This window comes from Molossus molossus, unplaced genomic scaffold (assembly GCF_014108415.1).
Source record: "Molossus molossus isolate mMolMol1 unplaced genomic scaffold, mMolMol1.p scaffold_m16_p_21, whole genome shotgun sequence".
Classification (NCBI taxonomy): domain Eukaryota; kingdom Metazoa; phylum Chordata; class Mammalia; order Chiroptera; family Molossidae; genus Molossus; species Molossus molossus.
Window position 1 is genome coordinate 2,619,146 of NW_023425357.1, and position 19,644 is coordinate 2,638,789.

The 19,644-nt window shown below is 63.8% G+C and overlaps 1 protein-coding gene across 2 annotated transcripts; it reads left to right on the plus strand.

Moving 5' to 3' along the window:
- The first annotated feature begins 583 nt into the window (after window positions 1–583).
- PPP6R1 (protein phosphatase 6 regulatory subunit 1) lies at window positions 584–18,911 on the plus strand. 2 transcript variants are annotated; one of them, XM_036274852.1, is made up of 23 exons: window positions 584–628; window positions 7,713–7,945; window positions 9,429–9,615; window positions 9,696–9,833; window positions 9,927–9,992; window positions 11,184–11,296; window positions 11,386–11,499; window positions 11,792–11,954; window positions 12,046–12,198; window positions 12,277–12,411; window positions 12,833–12,897; window positions 12,978–13,093; window positions 13,279–13,364; window positions 13,443–13,532; window positions 14,169–14,266; window positions 15,043–15,100; window positions 15,175–15,353; window positions 17,612–17,745; window positions 17,829–18,009; window positions 18,114–18,181; window positions 18,267–18,348; window positions 18,645–18,755; window positions 18,836–18,911. In XM_036274852.1, exons 2-23 carry the CDS (start codon window positions 7,719–7,721, stop codon window positions 18,909–18,911), a joined length of 2,640 nt encoding a protein of 879 aa, XP_036130745.1. In that variant the 5' UTR covers window positions 584–628; window positions 7,713–7,718. The 2 variants fall into 2 exon arrangements, with proteins under 2 accessions (XP_036130745.1, XP_036130744.1); XM_036274851.1 differs by lacking the exon at window positions 584–628 and adding an exon at window positions 2,051–2,655.
- Window positions 18,912–19,644: the final 733 nt, after the last annotated feature.

Below are 19,644 nucleotides of genomic sequence, written 5' to 3' on the forward strand. Positions count from 1 at the left end.
TGGGTGGGCGTGGTCGGGAGAGGCCGGGCCACACGCGCGCGCGCGCACGCGTATTGCCGGACCAGGGCGCGCGGCCTCCGTGCACCGAGACGACCGCGGGAGGGCGGGGTCTCCGGCGTGCCCCTGCGCTGGGGGGATTGTGGGATAGTGGCGGACGGAGCCGGGCGTCGGAGGGCCTGGCGCCGACTGCAAAACCGGGAGACGCTGCCGGTGTGGGGACCGGGTGGTGAAGAAAGTGGGCCTCGGATCCGTCGGCCGCCGCTCAGCACTGCGGCCTGCTCGGACTGTGAGGGGGACGCCTTCCCGCCCGCCTCGGCTTTGCCGCGGGACGCTACCCGGGCCGACCAGGGCGACCTCCCCGCCGAGGGCCTGCGCGGGCGGACCGCGCGACCCCGCTGACCTCCCGCGGCCCCCGGGCGGCCCCGCCCGCACCGAGCCGGCGCGGACCCCGAACTCTGCGGCTCGCTGCGCCAGGGCCCTCCGTAGGCCCGAGAGCGCGTGCGCGAGACCCCGCCGCCCCCCGCCCCCACGTACCGGGCCCCTGAACCGGGCCGGAGCCGCCAGCGGCGGGGCGGGGGGGGCGCCCCGATGAGCCCCGAGTGCGAGGAGCCGCCGCCCCCCCGCGCAGGTGAGCGGCAAGCCGGGCTCCCCGAGTCCCGCACCCCTGCCCCGGGAGCCCCGCCTGGTTCCCTCGAGTCTTCTCAGCCCTCCTCCTCGGACCCTTCCCTCCTCCTGGGCCCCCCGTCTTGTCCCTCAGCCCCTGGGTCACTTAGCCTCGGCCCCTCAACCCCTCAAGTCCCTTAGACTGTTTTTCTCAGCCCCCCCAAGTCTCTTGACTTTTTTTGTCAGCCCCCCCAGTCTCCTACCCTGAATCCCCCAAGTCCCTTAGACTCTTTTCTTCTGTCCTCCAAGTCCCTTAAGTCTCTTCCCCTCCCCCAGCCCACCTTCCCCCAGTCTCTTCTCCCCCTGTCCCCCCACTTCCCCCTGCCCCCTGGGACTCTGCCCCACTCACTCCTCTGCACCCCCGAACACCCTCATCTCTCCTCAGACCCTTCCCATGGACACCCCACCCTCCCTCTGTCCCTGCCCCCTGCCATGGACCCCGAGACGTCTGACCCCGGGGCTCGGGAAGACCAGGAGGGAGGGGGGCGCCCCTTCACCCTGACTGGGCTCCCCAGGCCGGGGCTCTTTTGGAGGTACTTCCCCTTCTTGGAGATGGGGCCTGCTGAGCCTGGTGCCGGGCACCAGGGAGGGGAACCAGCCCGGAGACACAGCAGAGCCGGACGGTCCCCGGAACCGCGGGATAGAGGTCGCGCAGAGCGCCGCGGGAGGCCCGAGCCGGCCCCGGGGAGACTGGCTCGGCGGGTGGGGTTTTCTGTCTAGGAAGGGTGAGTAGGAGTTGACGGATGGTGCTGGGAAGAAGGGCCGGCCCTGTAGAAGGAACAGCAGGTGCAAACATGTGCAGGCAGGGACCCAGGAGCGGCCTGTGCACCTGGAGTGCAGCCGTGTTGGAAGGAAGTGGCCGGAATACCCGGGGGCTGCTCGTCCCTGCCCTGCAGTGACCTGGTGGGGTCATTTTGGCTGCTCTTTCTTTTTTGGTTAATCCTCACCTGAGGATATTTACACTGATTTTTGGAGAGAGTGGAAGGGAGAAAGGGGAGGCGGAGAAACCATGTGAGAGACATCGATTGGTTGCCTCCCGCACGCGGCCCAATCTGGGCCGGGGATTGAACCTGCAAACCCAGGGACATACCCTTGACTGGGCAACAAACCTGCGGCCCTTCCGTGTGTGTTGGCCGACCCTCTAACCACAGAGCCACACTGGCCAGCGCTCTTGCTGCGTTCTGACATACCCGGACCTCCATGCTGAGGGCGCAGATGTTACCAGTCTGAAAAGCAAGGTGTTTCTGCAAGGAAAGTTAGGTTGTCAGGTGCCGTTTGGGGTTGAGAGTTGTAAAGCAACGTCCACGGAGGTAAAGTGACGCGGACCTTGGGGCTCCTTTCTCAGGCTGCTGCTGGGGACCCGCCACCCTGTAGGAGCCCAGAGCAGAATGCAGGGCGCTAGAAGTACTGCACCCTGCTCTCTTGCTCGGGTGTGGTGTGGTTTTGGCTCACCTCTCCGTTGCTACCCCAAAGCGGCTGTGTGTTGTGTATTTTGATTTACGTTCTTGTTTTTGGTACTTTCTGTTGGGCCATCGACTGCTTCTTTCCATTAGAGGGCAATGCTTGTCCTACCCCTCGGCCCCAACAACTTTTCTTCAGGATCTATGGCCAAGTGACCTTCAGTTTTCATTCATTCCACAAGACCCTCCAGCTGTGGGCCTGGTCTTACGCGGGGTCCTGGGAAATGGGCACCTGGCAGGGGAGGCAGGTGACCCAACAGGCAGATGCTGTCACAGAACCCTCAGACGCTGTCACAAGGTGACCACGGAAGCCGTGGAAGTGTGGAACAGGCCCTAAGGCAGTCAGGGGAGGCTTCTTGGAGGAAGTGGTGTCTGCGCTGAAGCCTGAAGGACCCAGGAGGAGCCAGTGAGGCTTGAAGAGCCGGAGGGAAGCAGAGGGAGCAGCTGAGCCAGGCAGAGGCGTGAGGGCGCAAAGGAGCAGTCAGGTGTGGCAGGAGTGTTGAGCACCATGCGGGTGGCAGGCAGAGATGAGGTGAGAGAGGCCTAGGAGTGTCGGTGAGACTGAGGAGCCTTCCTGGCGGCCGTGGGCTCCCATGGGCTCCCCATGGGCTCCCCGGCACCTCAGTGGGCAGGCTCAACACTGGGGTGGGGACACGCCTTCCTCTCATGGCCAAGCCATGGCTTTCCCTTTGACCACCCCGGCTTTATGGAACTTCCCCTGGGAAGTGCGGTCAACCACGAGGTGTCACAGGTGCGGAGCTGAGGCTCCCGGGGGTTGGTCCCTGGTCTGAGGCCACTGAGGTTTGCGTCTGGACAGCAGGACTGGAGCTCAGGCCCCTCTGACTGGATCACCTTGTAACACTCACTCTGCTCTGTTCTCCAAGGGCTGCTTCAAAATCTATTTGTTGTGCTTTTTCTTTTTTCCTGTGAACTTGTGACCCATTTCAGAGATTGTACTGAATGTGTTTTTGGGCTTCTCCTCAGTCCTTGGCCTGGTGTCCCCCGTCTCTGCTGTTTCCTAATTACTCTGTTCTCGGGGGGGGGGGGGGACCAGCATAGCCGCCTCCCTTAGGAGAGTCTTCTCTGGGATCAGAGAGTGAGGCGCCTCACTGGGGACCCCCCAGGCTTTCCCAAGCCACAGGAAGGCCCCAGGCCGCCCTCCCGTGTGGCTTTGGCCAGGTCCCTTTCTGGCCTCCTCTTCTACATGGGTGTCCCACCACCGGCCCTGCTGGGTCTGTCTTTGGTTGTGTGGCAGCACACATGCGGGGTCCTGCCATTACTTCTTCCTGTCTTTGGAATCAGAAGTCCCTCATCCCCTTTCCAGATTGGGCTGAGGGTGGCAGTGGGTTGTGGGAGTTAGAGGGCTGGGACCTGGCCGGCCAGCAGTGGGTTCTCCCCTTCTGGGGCTCGCCTGGCCTGTCTCACTAGAGTAGCCAGTGGCCTGGGATGGCTGAGGGTGGCAGTGGCCAGTAGGGCGCTGATGGCCTCTCCCTACACGGCCTCTGTTAAGCCTCAGGGCCGCTTAGGTGGCCGCCCTGGAGGCCCTCCCAGAGGCCTCTGCGCCCTTGACCTCCACTTCCCGGTGCTTTGGGGCCAGGGCAGGTGGGGAAGGGGTGTCAGGTAAAGGATCTGCCTGCAGGCTCCCAGCAGGCGGAGCTGTGTGGAGATGGTGGCAGCAGTGGTGGCAGCAGCAGGGACGGCTCTGTGGGAGCTGCAGGCAGGCCCTGTGTGACGGACGGATGGACAGGAGCCTCAGAGCCGCGCGCAGTGGGAGACCCTAGGTGATGGTGCAGAGCTTGCGGAGGGAGAGGTGCTCTTGTGTTTAATGGCTTCCTTTCTCGTTTACAGTTTCCCCTTCTTCCGCTTGCAGTCAGTCTTGGTTTTCAAACGGTTGCTAAAAACCAGTGGTAGTCACTTCCGCTTTCTTGAAGTTTGCTGCAAGTTGGAAAGGGTGGGGGCAGCGGGGAGTGTGGTGCCCGACAGAGTCTTTGAATGACTTGAGTCACTCAGGCAGACGAGGCACAGTCTTTCTCACAGTCTTTCTCCGGGCTTGTTGCTTTTTTGTTCTGAGCACCGCCACCCAGGGGTGTGGTGGTCTCCTTCCCTCCCACTACAAGTGTCCTGGCCTCAGGGACACACAGGAAGGGGCCAGCACCTGCCAGAGCTCTTGCCTGTCACCTGCCTGACCCAGCTGTCTCCACAGCATGGCCCTTCCTGGCCGGCAGTGCCCCCACTTCACTGACCGGAAACGAGGCTCCCGGATGCCAGGTGCTGGCCCGGGCGCACCCGTTAGAGTGTGAGAAGGAGAACCAGCCCTCCCGTCTGGTTCCCAGGGCTTCCGGCAAGTTCCATTAAGCAAGAAGAAGGGATTGACCTGCCGGACGTGGGGCTGGAGTGCATTGAGAGTTTGTGGCGGGGATGTTACTTTCCCTTTTCCTCTTTTTTGGTGTGTGCTTTTTCCCAGTTCGTGGTCCGTGTCCTCGGTCTCGCGAAGCTGAGAAGTGATGTTTGTAGGGCTCTGACCACCACGCGGTGCATCTGGTCCTTGCAGCCAGCCTCCTGATCTTCAGAGAGGCAGTCTGAGGTTCTGAGAGTTTAAGGGGCCACGGGGATCATGAGGTCTCTGGATCCAGAGCCCAGCTCCCCCTCCACCCCCATCTTTTTTTTGGTACGTGCCCCTAGTGGGAACCGAACCCGGGACTCTCTGGTCTGCAGGCCGACGCTCCAACCACTGAGCCAAACTGGCCAGGGCTCCACCCCCATCTTGTGCAGCCACCCCCACCCCACTGTAAATCTCTGGAAAGCAGCTTTGGGAGGGAAGTCTGACGTGCTGTCCACAGCAGGTGGGAGCTTGGGGAAGCATAGCCTGCCCCTTCTAACCATGTGCCTTGGAAGTGTGTGGGCCTTTAGCCAGGACAGCAGGGATGCAGGTCTGGGATCTGGGGTCTGCCTCTTGGCAGCCAGGGCTCCTCCCTGCAGGCCTGTGTCCCTGCATCTATCAAATGGGAGTAAAAACAGTGCTCCACCATGTCATCTTGGTGACATGGTACAAGGGACCCCTTGTGGAGGCACAGGTTCTCTGCAGGGTTGGCTGAGCCCTGCCCTGCCCTGCCTCCCACACAGGGGGGGCTACCTAGCTTAAGGACTGTGCCGGTGTGGTGGGAAGGGGAACCCAGGGTGGAACCCTCATGCATCCCAGCTCTGCGGGCAGCTGGCGCCTGTCAGCTCCGGGTGACTGGGCCGTGGAGTGAGGCTGGGCCTGGCCCCGCACAGGGCTCGGCAGCTCTGGTTCTGTTTGTTTTGGTGACAGTTTTTGTTGAGATGTAATTCACACACCATATGATTCACCAGTTATAGTGCACGATTCAGCGGCTTCTGGGACAGTCACAGAGCTGTGCAGTCATCACCACAGGGGGTCTTTCGGCGGAGGGGTAACTGACAGTAAAGTGGTGTGATTGATTTCAGAACTTCTGGGGGGGCTTTTCCCGAACATCCTTTCCCCACAAGGAAACCAGCGCCTATTAGCACATCTCCATCTCCCCCAGCTCCTGAGAACCACTGATCTGCTGTCTGTGGATGGAGTCAGGGCGTGTGGTCCCTGGCTCACTCCACTTGGGTGGCCTTTTGGCCTCTCTGGTCCCCTCATTGCCCCTCAAAAGTCTCCGATGTAGAAGCAGGTGGTATTCTTATGTCGAGGTCCTTGTTTCTCATGACCCCAGGTGGTGGCTGCCCCTTGAGATGCTTCTGGTCCCAGGTCCATCCGGCTCAGGTTCTGTGCCAGGTCCTGTGCCCGGGCGCCAAGAGCGGCCTGGCGAGGAAGGCGCTGTGCGGTTGGCCGTGCCGTCGGGGCCCGGGCAGCGAAAGCACGTCTTACGGTGGCAGCGAGCAGAGGTGCTGCGCAGGCTGGGCCCATGTCCCAGAAGTGGTGGGCAGGAGTGGCCAGTGGTCCTTGGTGCTTTGAACGTGGACACTAGAGAGGCCATCAGGGGGCTTTGGGCTGGGAACCAACACGAGACGCTCAAATTTGTGGTTCAGAGAAGTGGCGGGGGGGTGGGGCGGTGAGTGGCTCGGGCAAGTCCATGTTCGTGTCCGGCAGGCTAGGACCCTGGGAGGTGCCGTCCTGGCTGCCCTGCACATGGGGCCGGTCCCCACTGCACCTTCAGGCGTGGTCAGCTGGGGCTTAGCACAGAAGTGCATCCCCAGGGTTGTTGTGATTTAGAGCCATTTGTCCCCGGTCACAGCCAGGAGGCCACCGGATGGCCGGTGTGACCAAGGCTCCTGTGGAGGCTGGAGCGGAGGGCTGGGTGCAGCTGCACCGTGTCCTGAATCGACTGTGGCTTAGAAGGCTGGTCACCTGCGCCCACTGGCTCCGCCCGGGCTCCACCCCGGCTGCTTCCTGAGTCAGTGTCGTTGGGAGGGGGTTCCTTTGTCCATGGCTGGCATGCTGTCCATGGCTGGAGTGGCGTGGGGCGGAGAAGACTCGGAGGGCATCGTGGAAGAGGGACTGGCATCTGCGGGTCTGGAGGTGCCCAAGAGGGGCGTCTCTGCCTCAGGTGGTCTCCACGAAGCAGGTGATAGGTTTGAACTTCCGTCAGTGCTTGTGCTGTGCTGCGGAGCCCCCAGCTTACCTGGGCGTGGGTTGCCTGCTGTGCGATAGGGTGACAACAGCCTCTCAGCCAGGGCCGTGGGGACAGTGCTCAGTGCATGGTGGACTCTCGGAGGGAGGACGGCAGCCTGGGGAGCCTGGCTGCGAGCTCAGGGTGGGTCTGCAGCCGGGGTCTGGACTGAGGAGCCTGTAGGGGCGGTTGAGTTCCAGTGCAGCAGGGGCTTGGGCCCACCCGGCACCTAGTGAGTGCTCCACAGGAGGTGCTCCTGATGCCAGTCAGTACCTGTGCAGGTGGGCAGGCCACAGCCGGGCATGCAGGGTCCGAGCCAGGGCACCATCCTCCAGGTGGCAGGAGCTGGCCTGTCCTCCCTGCTGAGCCATCTGCCCTGCCTCCTTTGGGCCCAGCATGGCTGTTCTGGGAATACACCCCCCCACCATGTCCCTCTTTCCTGTCCTGGGCTGTGGGTGGGAGGGGGTTGGGTGTGTTTGTGTGTGTGTGTGTGTGGCATCTAGGCAACGGCACAGACTTCCCTCTGCCTGCCACCACCCCACGCCCTGCACCACGTGGTGGTTTGCCGGGCTGGATGGTAGCCGTGTGCTGGCCGTCTCGGGGCACTTGAATTTGTTCCGCAGATAGAATGAAGGCAGTCTCATGGCAGGGGTTCCAGGATGAGCACAGCTCTGGCCCCACCCTGGGGACTCCCCTGCCCAGATGTGGGGACAGTGGACGCAGCCCTCATGGGGCCGGGCCATGGTGGCTCTGCGCACAGCGTCAGGACTCTCTGCACAGACCCTGTGCACAGTCTATATCCAGGGCCCTTTTCTGAGCTTGGGGGCCGAGGGTTGGGCAGGACAGTGGGCCTCAGGTGTGAAGGTAACCCCTGGACCTCAGGGGTCTGCACCAGAGGCAGCTTGGGGAGACACCAGATCTGGTACCTGCAGGGTTGGCTGGGGGCCTCTGTGGTGACAGCCCCTGCCCGCAGGGCGCCATGTTTTGGAAGTTTGACCTGCACACAAGCTCACACCTGGACACACTGCTGGAGCGGGAGGACCTGAGCCTGCCCGAGCTGCTGGATGAGGAGGACGTCCTGCAGGAGTGCAAGGTGGTCAATCGCAAGCTGCTGGACTTCCTGCTGCAGCCACCGCACCTGCAGGCCATGGTGGCCTGGGTCACCCAGGAGCCACCGGCCAGTGGAGAGGAGCGGCTGCGCTACAAGTGAGCCCGCCCGTCCTGTCTCGGGCTCCCGGTCGGTCGGAGCAAGGAAACGGGGATGAGGCCAGGCCCGGTGCAGACCTGCAGCTTGGGCTCCAAAGCACTCACGGCAGAACTCTTGGAAAGCATTTTTGTGATGGGCTTTGCAGACAGCCTCCCGTGGAGGGGGGGAGGGGGGCCCTCGGGGCGCAGCGCCTGGCCAGTCTTGTTTCGTGGCCCCCCCCCAACCCCCCCCCCAGAGTCTTTCTCCTGCTGTTTTTCTCAGTTGGGTTTTTGTGGAGACGAGTGCAGAATCACATGCAGTTGTGAGAGAACACTGCCTGTGCCCCGTGGCGACAGAGGTCAGCCCTGTCAGCCAGGGTGGCAGCAGGAGGGCCTGCAGGCCCGGTGTGGCTTAACGCAAGCCCTCCCACTCCAGACAGCATTTTTTACCTGTAATTCTCTTGTAAGTTTCCCTTTTTTGGAGCATGAGCTGGGTAAGATCTGCCTGTGCCCGGCATGGTACCAGAGCACTGGGCACGGCTGTGAGCAGAGTGGGCACAGACTTGGTGGCCGCTGCCCCTTCTGCACACTCCTCTGCCCTTCTCTTCCACCCACCCCAAGTCACTGCCTGGGTACTTGGGGCCCTGCGTATGACGGGCCAGGCTGGCAGGGCCCTGTTGGGGTCAGAATTGGAATTGTCTCCATAACTGGGGACTTTTGTCTGCCCTGGTCCCCGCTGCCCTTCTCAGGCCCTGCATGGTCCATACTGGGCCAGGTTTGTCCTCCCTGTTCCCTGGTGTTGCTCTCTGCCCAGCCCCCCTCGCGTGGAGGCCTGAGCCAGGCGGTGCACGAGTGAGGGCTGCCCTCAGCTTGCCCATTGTAGGGGTTCAGTGAGTTTTCAGGGACTTTGGCAGGTCAGCAGAGTCCTCTGCCTCCTGATGTCTCTTTGTCATATACCTGCTCCCACATGCATTTTCCCCTTCTTTTCTCTGACTTCCCTCCCTCCCTCCCTCTATCCCCCTCCCTTGCACATGTCTGGGGGGCTCTGGCTCACAGAAGCAGGGAAATGCTGTGTACTTGGGGCCCTGGGTATGACACCTGAGTATGACCTCCGTTCTGACACCTGTGCCCTCCGGGCCCCTGGGTTCCCTGCCCCGCTCCAAGGAGCCCAGGGGAGGAGGCATTCGAGGCCCCCACAGTTCACAAGGCACCTCAAGCAGGTTGTCACCAGGGGCCTTGGGTGGGCCAGTGTCTGGAGAAGGGGGTGAGGGTGAGGGTGGGTTTTAGAGAGGTCACCTGGACAGACTGTGGAGGGGAAGCTCTGATGGTGACCTGGGCTGGGGCAGGGCCATGGGACCTGCAGGTGGATGTTCAGGAGGTGACAGGTTGGTGGGGGGTCAGGAGGGTGGACCGTGCTGTGGGGGAGGTGAGGATGGCCCAGCTGGCTCTCCCCCTTATCTGCTTCCCTGTCTGGATGTGACAGCCAAACCCGCCACCCCCCCAGGTACCCCAGTGTGGCCTGTGAGATCCTGACCTCGGACGTGCCCCAAATCAATGACGCCCTGGGCGCAGACGAGTCCCTGCTGAACCGGCTGTACGGCTTCCTGCAGAGCGGCGGCTGCCTCAACCCACTGCTGGCCAGCTTCTTCAGCAAGGTCATGGGCGTCCTCATCAACCGAAAGCCGGACCAGGTGCGTCCTGTCCTGGGCCCGTGGCGGGTGGGTAGATGGCATAGCCCAGTTCCTGCCGTCTGACCTGGCCGTGCCTGCAGCTCGTGTCCTTCCTGCGGAAGAAGGACGACTTTGTGGGCCTGCTGCTGCAGCACCTCGGCACCTCAGCCATCATGGACCTGCTGTTGCGCCTCCTCACCTGTGTGGAGCGGCCCCAGCTGAGGCAGGAAGTGGTCAATGTGAGCTCCGGCAGGGGCGGGGCCGGGCCGGGCAGGGGCGGGGCCTGGAGGCAGGGTCAGTGAGCAGAGCACGGTTTTCTTTCTCACCCTAAGTGGCTCAATGAGGAGAAGATTGTCCAGCGGCTGATCGAGCAGATCCACCCATCGAAAGATGACAATGTGAGTGCCCCAGGCATGCCCGGCCTCCTTCCTTCAACGGGAGTTGGTGAGAAGAGGAAGCACGGCGTGTGGGCCCGGCCACCCACTCTGACGCAGCGGCCAAGCAGAAAGGGCCTTACAGTCGTGGGCCATTTCTTCCCAGCCGGGAACTTGGTCCAACCTCCCTTGAGTGGGCAGGTCTGGTGAGGGTCCTCTGACTCCGGGCTCTGTGCCCTGCGCCCTCGCTGCTGCCCTGCCTGGGGGCTGCTCACCCTCCTTCCGTTCAGCTCTGGCTCTGAGCCTGGACAGGCCTGCTTGTCCTTAGGAGAATGTCTGGAGGCACCGCATCCTCGCCAGCAGCTTGTGGGGCTGGGCTCTTCCCCAGCCCACAGGTCGGGCAGTCAGCACCCAGAGCCCAGCCAGCGCCCATCCCAGGAGGAGGGTGGCCGTCCAGGCTCCCGTGGCAGAGGGACAAGGGTGCCTACTGTGAGCCTGTGTGGGTCAGGGTCTGCCTGTGGACCCTGTTGGGTTAGACTCAGCGTTTTGCTCACGCTCTCCCCTTGTTTTTTCTTTGGAGATAGCTTTATTGAGAATAGTTACGTGCTACGGGCCCGCACATTTATGATCAGGGTTCCGTGGTTTGGGTGTATATTGTGTCCTCCCGAAGGAAGCCCTGCGCCTGTTAGTTGTTACTCCACTTCCCTCAGCCTTCCCCCGCCCCTGGCAGCCAGCAGTCTGCTGTCTGCCTTGGGGTTTGCTGCTTCTGGGGGTTTCACACCCACGGAATCACTCAGCACCTGGTCCGGGACTGGCTGCTTTGCCTCAGCACCGTGTTCTGTGTGCACCGTGTTGTGTTGTGTTGGTGTTTCCTCCCTTTCCACAGCAGAGGAGCGTTCTGCTTGTGCATGGAGCGCGGTTGCCCCTCAGTGTTGGTGGATGTCTTCCTTTGGCTTCCGAACGGTGCAGGGTTTCTGGGGGTGTCTCCTTTCAGGAAGCTTTCCTTGGTTTCCCCTTCTTGCTGCCGTCGCTCCCCCCAGTGTTCGGTGCCTTGAGCTTCTTCTCTTGGTGCTCATGTCCCTGTGTCCACGCCACTCTCTTCCCTGTTCCTAAGGGCCGGGGCCAGGTGGTCAGCTCTTGGGGGAGTCCTTACCCCAGGCCATGGAGGGCCTGGCGGCCGGGCTGGGGTCCTCAGCTCTCTCTCCGCCTTCTCAGCAACATTCCAACGCATCCCAGTCCCTGTGCGACATCATCCGCCTGAGCCGGGAGCAGGTGATCCAAGTCCAGGACAGCCCGGAGCCCGACCCGCTGCTGACCACCCTGGAGAAGTGGGTTTGCAGGCAATGCCCTGGCCCAGGGGGGGGAGCCGTCCTGGGGACCTGGGTCCCAGGCCCTTCACCATGACCCCTCCGACCAGGCAGGAGACGATTGAGCAGCTCCTGAGCAACATGCTGGAGGGAGAGCTGAACCCGTCCGTGCTCGTCAGCGGGATCCAGGTGCTGCTGACCCTGCTGGAGCCCAGGAGGCCACGGTGAGGGGCGGCCTGTGACTCCCTGAGAGCAGGGTTTTTAGTTGGGTGGAGGTCCCAGGGCCAGGCCCCCACAAGTGTCCCCTTCACAGTCATTGTGGTCCTAGAGAGGAGTCCTGTTCTCATCTGACAGCCAAGGAAACAGGCCCAGTCAGCCGCCCATCGGAATCCAGGGGAACACAGTGGGGCTGCTGCCCTGAGTCCCTGGGCCCCACGTCTGCTGGGAGCAGCTGCTCTCCCGCCCACGCACACAGGCTGTCTGGGCCACTCACTGCCCCTTCTGTCCCCGAGGCAGGTCCGAGTCTGTGGTCGTGAACAACTTCTTCAGCAGTGTGGACGGACAGCTGGAGCTCCTGGCCCCGGCGCCCCTGGACGCCTCTGTGTCCAGCTTGGGCACTCTGCACGCCCTGCGCCCGCGGCTCGGTCGCTTCCACCAGCTCCTGTTTGAGCCGCTGCAGGTGGGCTGGGCGGCCGGAGGGGTGGCAGGGCAGGCCGCTCCTTGGTCCTGGGCAGCAGGGGGCCAGGACCCGAGCTTCCCTGTGTCCGCAGCTGGAGCCACTGTGCACGACCTGGGGCACCCTGGCCCCTCCACTGGGCAACACACGGCTGCACGTGGTCAAGCTGCTGGCCAGCGCCCTGAGCGCCAATGACGCCGCCCTGACCCAGGAGCTCCTGGCACTGGACGTGCCCAACACCATGCTGGTGAGTGGCAGGAGCAGGGGGCGGGGGGGCAGGCGTGGTGCCTCGGGCCTCTCCATCAGCCTGCACTCCCCCCCCCAGGACCTCTTCTTCCACTACGTGTTCAACAACTTCCTGCACACCCAAGTGGAGGTGTGCGTGAGCGCCATGCTGAGCGCCGGGCCCCCGCCCCACAACGGCTTGGGGACGCCCGGCCCGAACCCCGTCGTGAAGCACGTGAGCTGGGCTGCTGGGTGCCCCTTGGTTCCCCGGGGGGGGGGGCTCTGTTCAGATCTGTTCCTCACCTGACCTGGAGTCAGTACTTGGTGGGGGACTCGGCGTCCTGGGGGTTGGGGGCTCGGACTTGTCTTTAGGTCGTGTCTGGGAGACGTAGAGGGTGCTGTGTGGGAGGTGCGAGGACGTGGAGACCTCAGGAGGCGCTGGGCATCCTGGGTGGGGCCCAGGCCCCAGGAGGGGCAGGAACTTGGGTCGGTTGTCTGCACCGAGTGGACTTGGGTGGCTGAGGCGTTCTGGGGAGCGGGGGGGTGGGCTGCTGTTTGAGAAGGTGCGCCACGTTTGTAGAGTGATGGCAGGCCACAGCGGGGGCTCTGGGCCCCTGGACCGCGGTGCCGCGGTGACCGGGCTGGCCCTCCCGCAGCTGCTGCAGCAGTGCCGCCTGGTGGCGCGCATCCTGGCGTCCTGGGAGGAGAACGACCGCGTGCAGTGAGTGTCCCGCCTTCGCGGGGCGGGGGTGGGGGGCCTAGGCCCGGGGCCTGTGTCCAGCTTCACCTCACCCTCCCCAGGTCCACAGGGGGGCCACGGAAGGGCTACATGGGCCACCTGACGAGAGTGGCCAACGCGCTGGTGCAGAACGCGGAGAAGGGGCCCAATGCCCAGCAGCTGGGGCAGCTGCTGAAGGGTGAGGTGGGGCCTTGCCGGCGGAGTGGGGTGCTGAGGGCGAGGGCCCCTCATGTCCTCGTCCCTCCTCACATCCTCGCCCTTGCCCCCCCCACGTCCTCATCCTCGCCCCCCTCACGTCCTCATCCTCGCCCGCCCCCCTCACGTCCTCATCCTCGCCCCCTCACACCCCCGCCCCCCGCGCAGAGCTGCCAGGCGAGCAGCAGGAGCAGTGGGAGGCCTTCGTGTCGGGACCTCTGGCCGAGACCAACAAGAAGAACATGGTGGACCTGGTGAGCCCCCCCCCCCTCCTGCTTCTTGGCGTCCCTGCCCCCACAGCCAGTGCCCTCACGCCCCGCTCCCACGCCCAGGTGAACACCCAGCACCTGCACTCCTCCAGTGACGACGAGGACGACCGGCTCAAGGAGTTCAGCTTCCCTGAGGAGGCTGTGCTGCAGCAGGTGGGCCACGGGCTGGGGGCCGGTCCTCGGTGCCTCGCCAGCCCCTGACCACCCCTGCCAGCCCCTGCCCACCCCTGCCAGCCCCTGACCACCCCTGCCGGCCCCCGACCACTTCTGCCGGCCCCTGACCACCCCTGCCAGCCCCTGACCACCCCTGCCGGCCCCTGACCACCCCTGCCAGCCCCTGCCCACCCCTGCCAGCCCCTGACCACCCCTGCCGGCCCCCGACCACCCCCGACCAGCCCTGCCGGCCCCTGACCACCCCCGACCACCCCTGCCGGCCCCTGACCACCCCCGACCACCCCTGCCGGCCCCTGACCACCCCCGACCAGCCCTGCCGGCCCCTGACCACCCCCGACCAGCCCTGCCGGCCCCTGACCACCCCCGACCACCCCTGCCGGCCCCTGACCACCCCCGACCACCCCTGCCGGCCCCTGACCACCCCTGCCAGCCCCTGACCACCCCTGCCAGCCCCTGCCCACCCCTGCCGGCCCCTGACCACCCCTGCCGGCCCCTGACCACCCCTGCCCACCCTGCCGGCCCCTGACCACCCCTGCCGGCCCCTGACCACCCCCGCCCACCCTGCCGGCCCCTGACCACCCCCGACCACCCTGCCCACCCTGCCGGCCCCTGCAGGCCTTCGTGGATTTCCAGACGCAGCGCATGACCTCCGCCTTCATAGACCACTTCGGCTTCAACGACGAGGAGTTTGGGGAGCAGGAGGAAAGCGTGAAGTAAGCGCTCCTCTGGGAGGCCACGTCCGCGTCACTGGGAGTGTTGGGGTGCCCCAGGCTGGGCCCTGCCCGTCCACAGGCCAGGGCCACGAGCCCCTCTCCCAGGGCGGTTCCCTCGGTGGCGCTTGTCGCTGCAGCCTTTTCGCGTCGTCGCCTCTGGCGTCTGGTCAGGAACATTCTTTACCTTCCGCGTTTCTGCCACAGGGACGTTTAGTCGGTTGTGGGCAGGGAGGGGGCGTCACCAGTGAGTGCAGGGGCACTGGGTCCAGTAGCAGCAGCGGCCGTGGTCTCCGCGGGGCACAGGTGGCTTCACCACCCCCCGGCCCAGGCCTCCATTCTGAGCCTGGCTCTGCCACTGTCAGCCCCCGGCCCGGGCAGGTCGCACTCGGCTGAGAGCCTGCACGGGTCCCAGCTGGGCAGGGCCCCTGAAGGAAGTGCCTGCCGCGTGGAAGAGGCCAGTTTTGAAGAATGAGCCCGTGGTGCCCTGAGGCAGACAGTGGGGAAGCAGATGGAACAGGGCCCTTCTGGCCCCTTAGGGGCGAGCAGGGCATCCAGGGGCTGGGGTCCAGGGACAGGCAGGAGCGGCCGCTGAAACCAGGATTCCTGCTCCACACGGTCCCCTGGGGCACCTCTGCGAGGAGGGGACAGGAGGGCAGAGGCCGGGACCCCAGCTCTGCAGATGGGTGTCAGCAAGGGGGCGCTGACGGAGGCCGCTGTGCAGTGAGGGTGGGAAGGAGCAGGAGGCCGCCTGGCTCAGCTGCCCCTGCTCTCTCCAGCGCACCTTTTGACAAGACAGCCAACATCACCTTTTCCCTCAATGCCGACGACGAGAACGTGAGTGCTGCCCTGTCCTGTGGTGGGGGCTGTGGGCAGTGCTGCCAACCCCACTCTGCCGCCTGCGCCCGCAGCCCAACGCCAACCTGCTCGAGATGTGCTACAAGGACCGGATCCAGCAGTTCGATGACGAGGAGGACGAGGAGGAGGAGGAGGAGGGCCGGGGCTCCGTGGAGTCTGACGGGGAGGATGGCGCCTGGCAGGGCAGCCAGCTGGCCAGGGCGGGGCGCCTGGGCCAGCCCCCGGGTATGCGGTGAGTCCCACTCTCACCTCCTTTTCTTTTTCCTCTCCTGAGGACATTTTTGCATTTATCTTAAGATAGAGTGGGAGGGAGAGAGAGACATCGAGGTGATAGAAGCACATCGAGTGGCTGCCACCCACATAACCCCAACCAGGGCCGGGGACAAACCACAACCGAGGTACGTGCCCGTAGTGGGAACCGAACCCAGGTCTCTCTGGTCCACGGGCCGATGCTCTAACCGCTGAACCAAACCAGCCAGGGCCCACCTCCTTTTCCAGGCTGGGGCGGGGTCTGCAGGGCTTACGTGGAGCGTGCTCGTTGGCTTGAGTGAGTGAGGCGTGAGGAGAACGGGCTGTGTGTGCTCGCTGGGGCACACTCAGTTCTTGGGGATAGAAACCCAGTTTGGGTGATTAAGCTACACGAAGAACAGGGCAACAGCTTATGGGTGGCTGGAACACAAGGGGGCTCCTTCAGGTCTGGCTGATCCAGGTGCAGCTCCAGCCAGTGTCACCTCCTCCACCTTTGGCTCTGCTTTCCAGTGTTAGCACTCATGCAGGTGTTCCCAAAAAGGTGGTGGGATGGTCCCATCAGCTTCCCTTCCCCTGATTTCAGTCGCATGACAGGCGATGATTGTCCCTTACAGGCCAAATGTCAGGAAGCTGTGGCTGGCTCCCTGTGCCAGTGTTGCATTACTTTCCTCCATTCTGGCTGGCCCGGCATCACCACGGTCATGCCATGTGGGTTTCCTAGTGGGAACAACTCTGTGCCTGCGACAGCCTCTGCCCCCGGGGCTTCTCATTGGAAGATTAGAGCATTTTACCTGTGTTTTTTTTTCTTTATTGATTTTGGGAGAGGGAGGGAGAGGGAGAGAGAGAGAAACATCAATGAGAGACAACATCGATTGGCCTGGCCGCCTCCTGCATGCCCTTGACGGGATCAGGCCCACAGCCTGGGCATATGTCCTGACCGGGAATCGAGCTAGCGGCCTCTTGGTGCAGGGTCAGTGCTCAACCACTGAGCCACAGCGGCCGGGTGGAGCATTTTACCTTTTTAACGGACGTATAACAAGCATACAGGCGAGTACAGGAATCTTGACTGTAGGGCCGTCCCTGTACCTCTGCCGGCTGCTGCCTGCCCTCCCGAGGGTGGCCCTGCTCTGACATCTTGCTCTGTGGATGGGTTTTTGGCTTTTCTGTCTGTGAAGGCCGTTGCCGTGGTGGGTATAGTGCGTTCGTTGGCCTTTCTCCGGTGTCCCACTCTGTGACCAGCCAAGTCCAAGGTCACGATTCACTGGTTTTCTTGAGCAGGCAGCATCAGCTCTCAGGTTAGGTGTGGATCCACGCTGAGCAGCGGGCGGGGGCAAGCTCCATCCTGCTGCTTGTGGGCGTGCCGCTGTCCCAGCAGCACCCGAGGCCAGTCTTTCCCGGTCACTGGCCCTGGCACCCTCGGTGCAGGGTCTGTCCTCCTCCGGGTCGAGGCTGCCCAGTCTGGATGACTGTGTTGCAGTAGTCTGGCGTTGGAGAGCCTGTTCCGGGCTCCCTGAGATACCTGAACTTTGGGATCAGCTTGTCGCTTCAGCAGGAGAGCCGGGTGGGATTCTGAGCCTGCCGCTCAGTACAGCGATGTCTCCTGGTCCATGGGTGTGGGTGTGTTTCCATGAAGTTGGCTATTTCTAACTTTCAGGAGCATTTTGTAGTTTTCAGAGCATAAGTTTTTTGCTTATTTTCATTAAAATTACTTTTTTTTTTTTAAGATTTTCTTTATTTTTAATGTTTTTATTGATTTTTTTTTTTTAGGGAGAGAGAAACATTGATGTGAAAGAGACACATCGATCAACTGCCTCCTGCAGGCCCCCAACTGGGGACCGAGCCCACAACCCAGGCGTGTGCCGACTGGGAATCATACCGGGACCTCAGTCCGTGGGACGGCGCTCGGTCCGCCGAGCCACACTGGCTGGCTATCTATTTTCTCTTGTTAATCCTCACCTGAGAGTGTTTTTTCCATTGATTTCCAGAGAGAGTGGGGGGTGGAGAGGGAAAGAGAGAGAGACATCAGTTGGTTACCTTCCACTAGCACCCTGGCCCGGGCTGGAACCCAGGCGCCTGTCCTTGACCGGGATCGAGCCGCGACCTGCAGTGCACGGTGGACGCTGGCTGCCCCACTGGCCAGGGGTGCAGTGTGACAGCACCACCCTCCCGGGCCCTCCCTGGGGAGGGGGCTCCCACTCCGTCCCGGCTGCAGTGCCGGCTGATGGCTGGTGTCTGGGGCAGGAGTGGAGGCAGCACAGATAGCGAGGAGGAGGAGGAAGACGAGGAGGACGACGACGAGGACGTCGACGAGGAGGAGGTGGCCCCAGGTGGGGCCAGGCCTTCCTCTTACCCCAGCCCTGGCCCCCAGCCTCCCAGTGAGTGAATGGGCAGGGTGGGGCGTGGTCGGGTGGGTGCAGGTGTCTGCCTGCCCACTCACCGCTGCCCTGCCCCCGCCCAGGCCCCAGCTGGACAGCCACCTTTGACCCAGTGCCTACAGATGCCCTGACCAGCCCCCAGGAATCTGGGGCGAAGGAGCCATGCTTCAGGCCCCCTGCCCCAAAGGGGCCCCTCAGTGTGCCCCAGGACCTCCCCGCCCCGAGCCCAGCTGGCCCTGTGGCCCCCGGCACCCTGCAGCTCAGGTGAGGCCGGGAGGCGAGGCTGGGAGGCGGGCACTGCGTCCTGGGCCCCTTAGGCGTCAGGGCCAACCCAGCTGCCTCCTGGGGCTGCTTCCCTCACCTTGCAGGTCCCAGGACCCTGCACCCTCAGCACCTCAGGAAGCCTCAGACAGCGGCAGGGCAGCGGAGCCCTCAGGTCAGTGGCGCGCCCTCCCTGTGGCCCGGCCTCCAGCGTGCTGCTGGTGCCGAGGGCTTGCTGAGTCTCCGTCTCTTCCGCACAGCCCCCTGTCAGGCCTTGGTCAGCGTCAGGGACCTCCAGGCCACCCTCCGAGGGACGAGCTCCGCCCCCAGCTCCTTGGACAGGTGACCTGCGGGAGCAGCTTCTGGGGGGTTGCGTGGGGGAGGTGAATAAAGCCTGGCCCTTGGGCTTGTCCCTGCCCCGAGCTGCTCCAGGGGGCCCTTGCAGGACCATCTAGGCCTGTGCCCGTGCCAGCAGGATGTCACACAGGGTCCTAGAGCGCCGTCTGCCAGTTCAGCCCATGGGCAGGAGGGCACGAGGAGGGTGCCCGCCATCCTCCAGTTCCGCCTGCGCTGGCTTCTGCGGGCTGCCCCCCTCCTTACACAGGGTTGTGGGCCACTAACCCTCTGGCTCCCCACAGTGCAACCAGAGACCCTGCTACCTCTGTCCCAGCCCCTGGTGCCCACCAGCCCCCTAAGACCACGGAGAGGGAGAAGAGCCCAGAGCCCTCAGGGTTCCCCCAAAGCCAGAGGTGAGCATGGAGGAGCCTTGCAGCTGGCGGGGTGTCATTGTGGGGGGGGGCACTGGCCTCTCACGTCCCTCTCCCGACAGTGCCCAAGCCCTCCAGCTGTCTCCAGTGCCCAACGGCTCTGCCCAGGGAGGGCCAGTGTCCCCAGGCGCCCAGTGAGTAGCAGGCGGCTGGGGCTGGGGTGGGAGGCAGGTGGGCCGGGGGCTCCTCACCTCCATCTCCCTCTTGGTTCCCAGGTAACTGCCTGGTTCCAGTGACGGCGGCCAGATCCTCATCCTGGGCGCGGACCCTGCCTGGGCGGGGGCAGGGCAGTCCCGTGGCGGCCTGTGGCCCCAGCGCCCACCCCACCCCACCCCCACCCCACCCCATGCTCTCTTCTCCGGACTCCCTAAGGCTGGTGCCAGGGAGACAGGCCCACCCGCCCCCATTTGCACTGAGAAAAGAAATGATGGAGTTTTGTCTCCTAGAATAAAGACACGGAGCCTAGTAGAGAGAGCGAGGACGGAAGAGACCTGTGTTATATGTTACGTACATGTCAGGCGAGGACGGGAGAGACCTGTGTTATATGTTATATATGTGTCGAGGGGGAGGGTGGGTGAGCAGGAGGGAAGCCAGGCCCCGGGCAGGGCTGGGGTCCCTGAGGTGCCAGCCACCCTCCCCTCCCACTGTGCCCCTGGTTCCGATGCCCACACCCACATGACCTTTCCGCTCAGGCCCCCGGAGCCCGAGTGGGGCCACACCTTGGCCCAGCCCTGCGCCCCGGCCCTGCACTTTCCCCGGGCTGGGGTCCTGGTCCAAGGGCGCCTCTCCAGTGACATTCCCCCGAGGCCCTGCACCTCTCCCACACCCTGGGCAGGTGTTCGGGGGTCTGGCTGGGGTCCCCCTCCAGTGC